Source organism: Falco biarmicus, chromosome 5, assembly GCF_023638135.1.
Source record: "Falco biarmicus isolate bFalBia1 chromosome 5, bFalBia1.pri, whole genome shotgun sequence".
Taxonomy (NCBI): domain Eukaryota; kingdom Metazoa; phylum Chordata; class Aves; order Falconiformes; family Falconidae; genus Falco; species Falco biarmicus.
This window is the reverse complement of record NC_079292.1, coordinates 9,201,580-9,213,898: the sequence shown is the minus strand read 5'-3', so window position 1 is coordinate 9,213,898 and position 12,319 is coordinate 9,201,580. Positions and strand designations below refer to the sequence as shown.

Genomic DNA, 12,319 nt, shown 5'->3' with positions numbered 1-12,319 from the left:
GTACAGTGGAAATGGTTTGGGGCAGAGATTTACGTTCAGAATAAAGTAGTTAACTCTGTCATTGACTGTCAAATATGATAAAGAATAGTAGAAAATTTCATAGGCAAAGAGGTGAGGAATTATAAAAATTTATTTCATGCATTTATTTTCTTCCTTTATTTCAGATGATTATAGCAATATATTGACATCAAAAGGGTTCCCAAGCTCTATTAAAAACACCTAGTCTATCTTGTGTCATCTGTGTTCTACTTTAATGAATACCCGTAAGTCTTATTAGGGAAACTGACTGGAAATGACTTATCTTTCTATTATTTCAAGGTGACTCTTTCTCCTAATGAGAGTAATACTTGTTCTGCAGTGCAATTTCATATAGTATAGATATAGTATATCATCAAACAAGGACAAAACCAGTATTTCTTTATTTTGTATTACTTATTTTGTGATTAGTCCAGGCTACATCATGTAGATTTTTGTGGCTTCCAGGAATAATCTCTGTCAGTCTCCAAAAATCTAATCTTAGTACTGGCCTTCCCTGTCCTCTTTCCCCTTCTTTCTTCTCTGATCTACCAAGAAAATAATTTAGTTTCTTTTTCCAGACACACAGATGTGCACCAGATGGTTACTGATAGTTTCAAGGTCCTGATGGGTTACTGGAATAATTAGTGTTGGTGTGAGATTTGTCATCTAACTATAATACTGAGCTGTGTACTCAAGCTTTTAAAGTAAAAGGTTTATTTTATTAAGAATTTGGAAATAGGGCTTCAAATGTCAGTGCAGATAATAATTGATCTCCAGTTCATGGTCAGAAGTTCACTCAACTCTCTTTCATATGTAAAATTCTTGATCTTATAAAAGGGATCAAAGGCAATCTACATTTAGGCGTGGACTAATTTTATGCCAGAAGAAACAGTAAGATATCAATCAGGGAATGATTTTAATGGTGAATTGGGAAATACTTCTTTATAAAATATGAACATAAGGTGTTGAAAATGGTAGCTAAATTGATACATAAATATGATTTATGCATTGTGGAATTAAGAATATAATCCTTGAAAAACGGCTTATACCAAGCATCTGTTAAGTCTCACTCTTTTGTGCAAGTCTTTGTTGCCACCACAGGTTTGATGTGTTTGGATTTATAAAGTATAAAAATGAAAACAACCCTGAAGAAAATTTTTTTTCTGTGTATGTTACTTCCAAATTTAATTTGTGCTGTAATGGATATGCCTTCTAGATCTAGTATATGGTACATACTGTTTTGATAGCTAAATCTGATTAAAATAAACTATTAGTTCTGTTTGTCCTTGACATAGGAACAAACCCATTCTTTTTATTTTTCAGTGTTCATCACTGTCTTAATAGGAGTGTCACTTGTAATGCAACTGTCTTTGGATGTAGCTGCAACAACTACATCATCAACAGCTCTTGCTTACATTATTTAGATACTTCCTCTAGTATTTTCATCTTGGAAACAGTTTTGAAACAAGTTGGTTGTCATCCACCAAAAATACTGAATTTTTGCAAGCAAAGCAGAATAAATAATTCCTGTGCAGGGAAATAAAATGTGTAAGTCTTTTAACAATACAGAACTGAGTGGGATTGCTGGCTACTAATAGCATGCATAAGTATGTGCAGGATTGGAGCTTTATAAAATCCCGAGCAGAATTTGAGCTTCCTTTCCTTAAGATCTACTGATTAATCACTTCAGGCCTACCCTACACTACTCTTTCCTTTCTGGTTCTGATCAGTTAATCCATGTGTCTTTTAAAGCACATTTGATGAACAAATGGGAGAGCTGTGGAGGTATTGGAGCTCCCTTGAGTATATCATCCTTTACACGGACTCAATCTGCTCTCTGACCAGTTCTTTATTTACTTAATATCTGTCTTTATCCTGCTGAAGGCCTGATGCATTCTTAACTCAGGACTCCCTAACCTCATAAAAAATGCAAATTCATAACTGTTTTCATACAGTGATGCTATTCTTTCTGGGGTTTGGGCCGTGTATTTGCAAGAATTCACTTTGGTATCTGAGTAAGACTTTCGCAGTGAGTGGGAAAGGGTAGTGTTCTCCAAATGGACATTTGGAGCTGTTAATGTCACAGGACTGACATGCCCTGTGAATGTGCCTGTTCTCCTTCAGTGACTGGAAGGGGCTAAGACCAGTCTCTTGAGGAAGGTCATCTGAGAAACTGCCTACGTTTAGGCATTGTCAATACAGCATGCATGCTGCATGTGGGAGGAGTTCTGTTCTGTTCCATTCTGTTAGTACTGTGTAGTTCAAAAATGTTTTGGGTTTGAGGTGTTCTTACCTTTTCCAGGTATGGGACATTGGAGGTCAGCCAAGGTTTCGAAGCATGTGGGAGCGTTACTGCAGAGGAGTCAATGCAGTTGTGTAAGTTTTCTTGTATATGCCCATACAAAATATATTTTGAAATATATATTGTCAGTATAGATATGCTTTTCTTTCTGCCCACCTCCATCACATAAGAAGACCCAACACAATAAAAATAGTGTGTTCTACACATTTAGCAACCCAGATATCTAAGTAATTGCATGTTCCGGGTCATTTTTCCCACACAGGCCATATTTAATTATCTGTCTTCCTGTATTAATAAATGCAAGGCTTACACAACTCAGGACTGTTCTAATGCTGTTGTCAATGCAAAAATATTTATCACATTTCAGATGTTTTAATGCAACTTTCTGCAAGCAATGGACAATACCATAAATAACTTTATTCCCGTTGCAGTTACATGGTGGATGCGGCAGACTTAGAGAAAGTAGAAGCTTCAAAGAATGAGCTACACAGTTTGATAGATAAGCCACAATTGCATGGAATTCCAGTAAGTATTTTGATTATTATTCTTATCTGAATGTAGACAGTGTAGCCTCAATCCTCATGAATTGGTTCCTCCAGACTCTTAAAAATAGTGGCTTAAATATGATGCAGCCTTGATACGTAGAGTACTCTTACAAAAATTATTGTGAAATTATTTCAGGGGACTCAGCATCTTATCAGTACTGCACTGTATGTTTTCTTGTCTAAAGGTCAGCATAGATTTTGAAAAAAATCATTTTCACATGTGTTATTACCAGACAGTAATTACTTCCAGTCTGTCCCCTTGTTGACTGGGTTTGAACCAATGACACAGATAATGTTTCTGGCAGTATCTTAACGCATATGAGCTTTGTCTTTCTGAATGTTGGCAGACATTAACATCAAAGAGTGTCCTCTGCTTCCAGAGATTGTGGAGGAGCTTGACTTCTTAGTTTTTCAAACTAAACTGTGTGGAAAAGATGCAAACATGCGTCCATTCTCCAATGGGATGTGTCAAAGAATAGTATATTTTGCTGAAATTCTAGTGAGGAATTATGGAGGTGGAGACTAATGTTATTTAATTAATGTAATCTGCCAATTTAGACCTAGTAAGGATCCACCAGGTTAGCATTGATCTTTGATGCTGACATCACCAGCTAAGAGTTCATAGCTGTGATCATAATAAAGAAAAGAAAGGTACATACAAATCAGGAAGAGGTTACCCACAACTTGGTATGCTCTTCTTGGCCCCTTTTTTGTAAGCAAATATTTGGACACTTGACCAGTGCAAGGAATCAAAGTGATCTGAGGATGAGTAGACAGCCATCATGAAATCATTGTGAGAATAAAGCTCTCACACATCCATTCTTGAAGGATAATTTTTCAAGGGACTTTGAATCTTTTTTTATGGTTTGCAATTATTGTGGTGGTTTTATATGTTAAGGACATATTGAACAAATCCTACAGAAATCTATATAGCCATGCTGTTCATGGCGTGTGGCATTGTCTGTCCTTTGTACTGTCTTCACATCCTGTTTTACTTTGCACTTCCTTCCTGAAATGATAGCTCTCATATCTTCAGAAGTATTTAATTAAGTTCCTTTCCTTTTATATGTTCTAATATCACATTCCAATTGTCCAGTTGATCAGCATGGTAGTTTCCAAGGTACAGTAATGTATTTTTTACTTACTTCAATTTCATAGGTAGTAACTAGTATTGAACTTCCTTCAACGTATTGTACTCAGGCTTTGGCATTATAGATTTTAAGGTAGCTTCATTAATCTGAGACTGCAAGTAATGAGTTTTAATGTGTTCCGGATTCGTGGGAAATAATGGGACAGTCTTGAATCAGAATTGTAATACATTTGGTAAACAATAATGCAGTCATAATTAGAAAAACCTTCCATTGCTTTCTTTATCTTAGAATGTGCTCAACGCATTTATCTGGCCTTAATTTATACTGGAAACCTTAAGTATTGCATAGGAACTCTTTTAAGTTCCAGCATGTATTATTCAGTAAATTTTCTGCATTTCTCAGATTTAATTCCTAATAGCTGCCTTTCTGATTTCTACTGTGGATGCTCAAAGTGGAGCAGGAAGAATCAGTCATTTGGCTGGTGCTTGGGTGATACATGGATTGGATGCGTGGTTATTCAGTATGTCAATGTTAAGAAAAGCAGGGGAGCAAAACTGTAAAGAGTATCCTGTCTGTGTCTTGAGGACCCAGCTGCTACTGCTAGGGCCCTGCTTTTCATTAACATTAGTCTGGTCCTGTGACTTGAATGTCCATTGATGGCTTGAGTGCACCTGGTGTGTGCTCTCCTCCAGGTTTAGGTTCATGCAGTCTGACACCATCCTATAATGCTATCTGGAATGGAGAGATTCACTGCCAGAGGAGACTTCTGATACTGGATCACCCAGAAATACTTGGATCCAGTTTTCAGAGGGTGTGCATCCAACATCCGACCCTGACAACACCCGAGCAGGATTTCCATGATGCTCCCGCAGTGATTGGTCATTTTGAGTGTGTCCACTATTGTGTTGTAAATACTTATCTGCAAGATTCAAAATAATGCCCACAAATGGTTAAAGAAAAAAATAAAATTTTATTGCTCCTAGGTATAACTTGAATATGAATTATTTCTTTCAGGTGTTAGTCCTTGGAAACAAAAGAGACCTCCCAGGTGCACTGGATGAAAAGCAGTTAATTGAGAAATTGTAAGTAGCTGTCCTATGCAAAAAAGCTGAGGCAGTGTGTAAGAGGAAATTGTTGGTAGTCTGTGGCAATAACCAGCTATAACAGATTCCATTTTACATTCTCAGACACTCCACTTAGAGCTCTGCTAGCAGTTGGAATACTAATCTAGGCTGATAACACTGCAATAGATTTGAACCTCTCTTGATTATTATTTTGGTTGTATAAAGTTCTTTCAGATAATCCTGTTTTCCCATCACTGAAGATACAACTGCTATAAATAGTAACAAGCTCACTTTCACTTTTCAGAGTACATTGTAGTGGCAGTTAAACGCTTAAATGGTACTAGAACAGAACCATTTCAAACTACTGTCTCTAAATTTAAGTAATTCAGATATTTTTGGCATGTATCCAAAGCATATACTTAGGAATTACTGAAACTAACTTAAATTTGTGCATAGTAAGGGTAATTGTAAAGGAAGTGCATAATTTTGTAAAAATGGCTAGTGTATTTTGCAGGGTAGGATTCTATGTCTCAAGTTGCATAATTTTAATCAATAGGAAGTGAAGTGAAGTTTCGGTATACAAGGATGGTCCAAAGGCTGAGCAACTAAACTGGTACTTGGGAAACACAGAATGGCTGGGGTTGGAAGGGACAGCTGGAGGTCATCTTGTCCACCCACGTGGTCAAGCAGAGCTGCCTAGAGCTGATTGCCCTGGTCTGTGTCCAGATAGCTTTTGAATATCTCCAAGGATGGAGACTTTGCAACCTCTCTGGGCAATCTGTGCTAGTGCTTGGTCACCCTCAGAGGTAAAATTTTTTTCTTTATGTTCAGAGGGGGCCTCCTGTTTTTCAGTTTATGCCTATTGCCTCTTGTCCTGTCACTGAGCTCCATCTTCTTTACAGCCTCCCTTCAGATACCTGTAGACGTTAATAAGATCCTCCCTGAACCTTTTCTTCTCTAGGCTAAACAGTCCCAAGCTCTCTCAGTCTTTCCTAACATGTGAGATGCTCCAGTCCCTCAGTGATTTTAGTGGCCTTTCACTAGGCTCTGTCCAGCAGCTTCACATCCTTCTTGTACTGGGAAGCCCAGAACTGAACATAGCACTCCAGGTATGGCCTTAGCAGTGCTGAGCAGAGAGGAAGGATCACCTCCCTCAGCTGCCTGGCAACACTCCTCCTAAATCAGCCTGGGACACCATTAACCTTTTTTGCCACGTTGCTAGATGTTCCACTTGGTGTCCACCAGGACCCCCAGGTCCTTTTCTGCAAAGCTGCTTTCCTAGACAGTCAGCCCCTGGCACGTACTGGTGCCTGGGGTTGTCCCTCCTCCAGGGCAAAGCTTTGCACTTCCCTCTGTTGAACTGCATAAGGTTCCAGTCAGCCCATTTCTTCAACCTGTGGAGGTCCCTCTGGATGGCAGCATAACTCTGAATTAGCAGCCACTCCTCCCAGTTTTGTGTCATCTGCACGTGTGCTGAGAGTACGCTGCCCTCTCATTCAGATCCTTGATGAAGATGCTCATCAGGGTTGGACCCAGTATTGATCCCTGGGGTACACTGCTAGTTACTGGTCTCCAAATAGCCCTTGTGCCACTGATTGCTACGTTCTGGGCCCACACATTTAATCAATTTTCAGTTCACCTCACTGTCTACTCATCCAGTCCACCACACTTTCTCAGCTTGTCTATGAGGATATGGGAGACAGTGTCAGAAGCCTCACTGAAGTCAAGGTGCACAATATTCGCTGCTGTCTTCTCACCTGCCAAACTGTAGATTTCATTGTAGAAGGTTATCAAGTTGGTCAAGTGTGATTTTCCCTCTGTGAATCCATGTTGAGTACTCTTAAGTCACCTTCTTGTCCGTCATGTGCCTGGAAATGGTTTCCAAGATTAGTTGCTCCATCACCTTCCCAGGGATCAAGGTGAGGCTGATTGTCATGTAGTTTCCTGGGTCTTCTTTCCTGCTCTTTCTGAAGAGTGACATTTTCTTTCCTACACTCCTCAGGCACCTCTCCCAGTCACCAAGATCATTCAAGGTTATCGAGAGTGGCCTCACAATGACGTCAGCCAGCTCCCTCATCACTCGTAGGTGCATCCCATCAGGGCCTGTGGACTTCTCTATGTCCAGGTTGCTTATGTATTGTCTGATCTCTTCCATCAAGGGTACAGTTTTCTTGCTCTGGACTTTCCCCCGGGTCTCTGGTGCCTGGGATTTCTGAAGGCTAATCTTGCTGGCAAAGGCAGCGTGCAGTACTTCTGCCTTTTCCATGTCCTGTATAACCAGGTCCGCTGTCTCATTGAGCAATGGGCCCACTTTTTCTCTTGTCTTCCATTTGTCACTTACGTACTTGTGGAAGCCCTTGTTGCCTTTGTCATCCCTCGTGAGATCCAGTTTCAGTTGGGCTCTGCATGCTTGGGGGCAGTGTTTCTGTATTCCTCCCAAGGTTCCTGTCCCTGCTTCCATCTTCTGTATGCTTCGGTTTTGTAATAGGGTTTTGCCGGCAGCTCACTGTTCATCCAGTTATGCCTCTTGGCTTTTTTTCTAGTCTTGTTAGTATAGGCTGCCTTTGAGCTTGGAGATGATCCTTGAATATTAATCAGCTTTCTTGGGCCCTTCTTCACTACAGGGACTTATCCCATGGGACTCCCAATCAGATTCCTGAAAAGGCCGAGTCTGCTCTCCTGAAGTCCAGGGAGGTGACTATTTAGTTCTCTTCTTTATTAGAGACTCTTTCCTTCTTGGTGCCTCTGCTCCCCATCTGCTTCAGGAACATAATCTGTTTCCTGCATGTCTGTGTCACTTGTGTGAAAATAAATAAATGAAAAAATAACAAAGCGCTCAGAAACTCTGAGGGGGATAGGGAAATTCCCAGAAAGAAACAGAAGTTAATTAAGAATCAGTTTCTTTCCTAAATGCAGAGTCATGGTTTCAGTAGGAATCAGATCTGATTAATCTAAGTATGATAAAACATCCTGAAGATAAATGGTGCGATCATTTGAGTACTGTTATTTGATTATAAGAGTTATTGGAGATAAAACCTCTGAATTCTAAGTGAAAAGATTAAAAGGTGAATGCTAAGACGTGGTAGTGTTACTTGGTTGCCTCAACAAAATGTTTCTTTCAGTTCATGGATTTATGTGTTTTTATTATTCACCATTACACTGACTTAATGAGAAATTTGATTTTTTGTGAAATGACTTATAGTTTAAGAAATCTGGGCTTTTTTGTCAGCAGTAGCATATTTTTAAAAATGTAATAGCTGAGGGTAGAATTGAACCCACTGAGTAAAAAGCAGAAAACATGTAATTTAATGGAAATTTCTGTTGTCAGCTTTTGTGGAGTTGTAACACTACTTATTTTATTGTTTCTGTTTCTGTAGAAACCTTTCAGCTATTCAAGACAGAGAAATCTGTTGCTATTCTATTTCCTGTAAAGAGAAGGATAACATTGGTAAGCTGCTTCTTCTTACAGCATCATCAGTGTATACTTTGTACTTTGGATCAGATCTTACAAAAACGTTAATGAGTTTCTAACATCTAATTCCAATATGTAACTGGAAATCTCAATTTACTTTAAAAGATTTTGTTGCAAATATTGCATGCAATTATGTTTGTTTTAGAATAGAATTATATATATTTTAAAAGTCACTTGTAGAATTGCTTTGTTTCATGAGAAGTTGAGAAGTTAATTTCACAGGGGCCTTGGAAAAGCATATTTAAACCCCAAAGTAATTGAATTCTTCACAAAAACTGTGTTACATTTTTGAAAATAGTAACTGGGTATGAAGGCTTTCCAATTACTAGGTGATACTTAAAAAAAATTTTGGTAAGTGTTTTGTTCTGTACATGCTTTTACTTTGTAATCAGGCCTTACATGCATGTGGCTGTATGGCTGTGTTCCTCAAATTGAGGGACTAGTGCTTTTGTCCTACTGGAGATGGAGAGAGTGTATCCTGAAGTCAGTGAGGACCTGTAAAAGCCCCATAAGGTGTCTTCCAGCTGCCTTTGCTTTTTGCCCTTTCCTTTCTCTCCTTTCTTCTCCCTTTCTTCTGCTTTCCTGTCTCTGTCATGTTCTTCCGTTTCCTTCCCTGCGCAGGGTGGGAGAAAGGGGTTGAAGCACAGGCTGAGCCAGCAGCAGCAGCAGCCTGGGGGCATGCTGCCTCTGTGCCATGCTTCTTCCCTGCACACTGCTAAGCGGTGCTGGGCGGGAGGGATACAGCCTGGGTACATAGTTAAAGCTGCTTTTGAGGAAGCCAGAGTGGTTAGAAAAGCTGGGCAGCTCTGTAGGGCTCAGCTGAAGGAGAGATGGTAGGGGTGGGAATGGGAGGAGAGCCACTTTCTCTCAGCAGCAGGGGAAATTTCCATCCTAGGCAGAGAGGACCAGGTAGGGAGGTGGTGAGGAGACTGCGCTGTCTTTGGACGGGCTTTGGAGAGCTGGGGGAGATTTCGGCTGTGTGCAGGGACGCATTAGGCAGTGAGGACTTCTCTTGGAAATGGTGTACGTGATTTGGGTGCGCTGGTGTGAAGGAGACCAGACCCAGGTTTGCTGCAGCTTGGGGTGCAGCAATTATCTCTGAGTGAAGGAGACAGAATGTGTTGTTAGACTGGGGAAGATTGACTTTGGGATATAAGAACTGAGGAAGACAACACGGTCAGGATTATCTGTATAGGTGAAGGGCAGTGAAGGTATTTGAGGTCTTAGAAATTTAGTGCTTGACCCTCATCAAATTGCAAGGCTGCAGTGGAGGGTCTCAGAAGTGTTAGTTGTGACTAGAAACTGGTAAAATCAGCTTAATTTCTGAAAGGATCCTGGAGACAATAGGCTTTGGTCCTGGTTCATTTATGTAGATGGTCTAGAGGAGAAAAGCATGCACAAAAAGCATTCTGAAATTTGCAAATGAAAAACAGTAAGAATGATCACTAATGCTGACCCGTGTAGATCACTTCCTTGTAGAAGTCCTGGGAGAAGTGATGAAAAAAAGACTCAAATCCTAACTAAGAATCATTCACATGTCTTCCAGTGTAACATTGTGCCTAGGAAGGCTAACCTGGTTCCTGAATATTTGCACAAAGGTATAACAAATGGGAGCAGGCTGCATATATCACATGTGTTTGGAACTGTATGGGCATTACTGGAGGACTGTGTGCCATATTTTGAGGAAGACCTTGAGAAACTCAAAAGAGGTTGGACAAGAACCCAGAGGGATCAAAGGACTGGAAAATATAATTTATAATGAAAAGCTATAATGAAAATATATTTAGCTTATTAAAGTGATGAAACTACTAGGCTGTTAAGGAGAAAACTGGGAGCTGTCTTCTTCCTCTGCATTTTTGATTGATGTCAGTGCAGTTGAATGAGATTATAGTCGTTTTTCAGCGCAAACTGCAGCCTAGCTAACTGGTCTCATCAGGAGGTGTAGGTCTAAGGCTGCCAGTTTCTCTGTCCTGAGAGCCTGTGGAAGATCAGTATATAGATACTAGCTTCGTTTTAGATGCCGTGGGATGCTTTTGTCTTGCGGTCTCAGTGCCTAAGCTGGCCTGCCAGGATATTCATGGAGTGCTATCTTGAACTTAGGACAGATACGGCAACAAATTTAAATTTGAGGACTAGAGCTGTTGCTGCCCCCTGGCATCCTTGCTACCTCCGTGACAGATGTTACTGCCTTGAGGCAAAAACATCTAATCCACTCATGAATCAGTTTGTGAACTGCTGCAGTTTTCAACCCAATGCATTAGATTGTATCAGGAGGGATAGCAATTTCAGCTATCAAATTTTAGTGCAGTCTTGCATGTCTTTCAGAGACCTTGGGCTCCTGCAACCTACCTAAATGGCTTCTTAATGCTTTGTCAGATGTTTGTCCTTCTCTTTCCTTCTGGTTCTGTATTTCTGCCTTTGTTCTCACACCACATTTCATTCTAGTCTGGATTTTACAGTTGATTTTATGGTCATCTTAAATCTTTGTTTTTCCAACAGTTTTTCATCAGTGGCCTAGAGAACTTGATGTCAGTCATCATATATCAAGAATAGAAAATGCACATAATTTAAAACCAAACAAAACCCAACCAAACAAAAAAACCCTATCTGGAATTTTAAGTACTGAATTTTTAATTCGGTGTAAATGAGAGCCTGTGGGTTCTGTTTGTTTTTTTTTAATTTGTATTAACCTGCTCTAGTTCTGTTGCCCTTTTACACTCTGCTGACAGGCTGTTGAGTTTTTCATTTTGTTTTATCTGTCTTGGCAGACATAACATTACAATGGCTTATTCAGCACTCCAAATCAAGACACTGTTGAAGAAAACTTTTGCTGAAGATAACTCTTTCCCAATCACTTTGATTCCTATCAGCTACACACAATTGAAAAGATAAAGAATGCAACTGTGTACTACCAGGACTCACTTTGGTCATATTTGTTAACAGAAGTAAAACTGAGTTATAGCTTGTCTCTCTATTTTGGTTCTTTTTTAAAAAACTCCAGGTATTTGTCGGCCTAGGTGAAATTCCTGAACGCCTTAATACAAGACTGAAAGAAATGAATACATTTTTGGGCTGAAATGTTTGAGTTCATGCATGTGAATTGTCAAATACTTAGTAATTTTTTTCTAATTTGAAACATAATAAACTGCACAGTGGAAACAGATATGACTGGGGTTTTTTTAATGCATCATATAATTATTCATACAGAATGTTTTCGCTGCAAATGCCTGTAGTTAAATAATGATCGTCAATTAAAGCCGTAATCAAAAGCATATGGATATAATGCAGTTAATCAGAACACTTTCAGATACTTCGATAGGCGAGAAGTTATTTCCAGAGTCGTGTATCTGTAGTTATCTAGTTTTTCTGGTCACTAATATGAATGATTCATATGAATATTCTTTGGGAACTGAAACATAAAACAAACTCTAGACAATCCTGCCCTTCTTTGTTGGGAGAATTAAGCCTGGAATCGCAGTGGACTTTTTTCTGTCTTAAACAGAGAACGAAATACAGAGAGAGAGCAGATGAGATCATGTGCATCTTTCCCAGCATTATTATCCCCCAAAATGAATGGATTTGCTAAGCAATTTTATTGTAAATGAGATCATTTTCACAGTGCTTCTGGACTACTGTTTCCATTCCTGAACCCTGTAGAATTTTCAAGTATACAGCCTAATAGAGCTATAGGATTAGTTCTTTTGAAACAGGAACAATTCACTTTAAATTTTGATGCTTTGCTAACGTCTTACAGATTCCGAGTGATTCGTTTAGAAACACTCTGATGGGAATTCTTCTGTGAGTTTGGAAATTCTATTCAATGTGGA

General features: G+C 39.5%; 1 protein-coding gene across 2 annotated transcripts in view; it reads left to right on the top strand.

Annotated features, from left to right (window-relative positions):
* LOC130150443 (ADP-ribosylation factor-like protein 8B) overlaps nucleotides 1-11,655 on the top strand; it is a 29,553-nt gene extending 17,898 nt beyond the window's left edge. The window contains exons 3-7 of one of the 2 annotated variants that reach the window (XM_056341419.1): nucleotides 2,321-2,394; nucleotides 2,752-2,845; nucleotides 4,971-5,038; nucleotides 8,398-8,468; nucleotides 11,261-11,655. In XM_056341419.1, the coding sequence (XP_056197394.1) occupies nucleotides 2,321-2,394; nucleotides 2,752-2,845; nucleotides 4,971-5,038; nucleotides 8,398-8,468; nucleotides 11,261-11,310 (357 nt within the window). In that variant the 3' untranslated portion in view covers nucleotides 11,311-11,655. The remainder of the gene's footprint in view (nucleotides 1-2,320; nucleotides 2,395-2,751; nucleotides 2,846-4,970; nucleotides 5,039-8,397; nucleotides 8,469-11,260) is intronic. The other variant, XM_056341420.1, reaches the window with a different exon arrangement.
* Nucleotides 11,656-12,319: the final 664 nt, after the last annotated feature.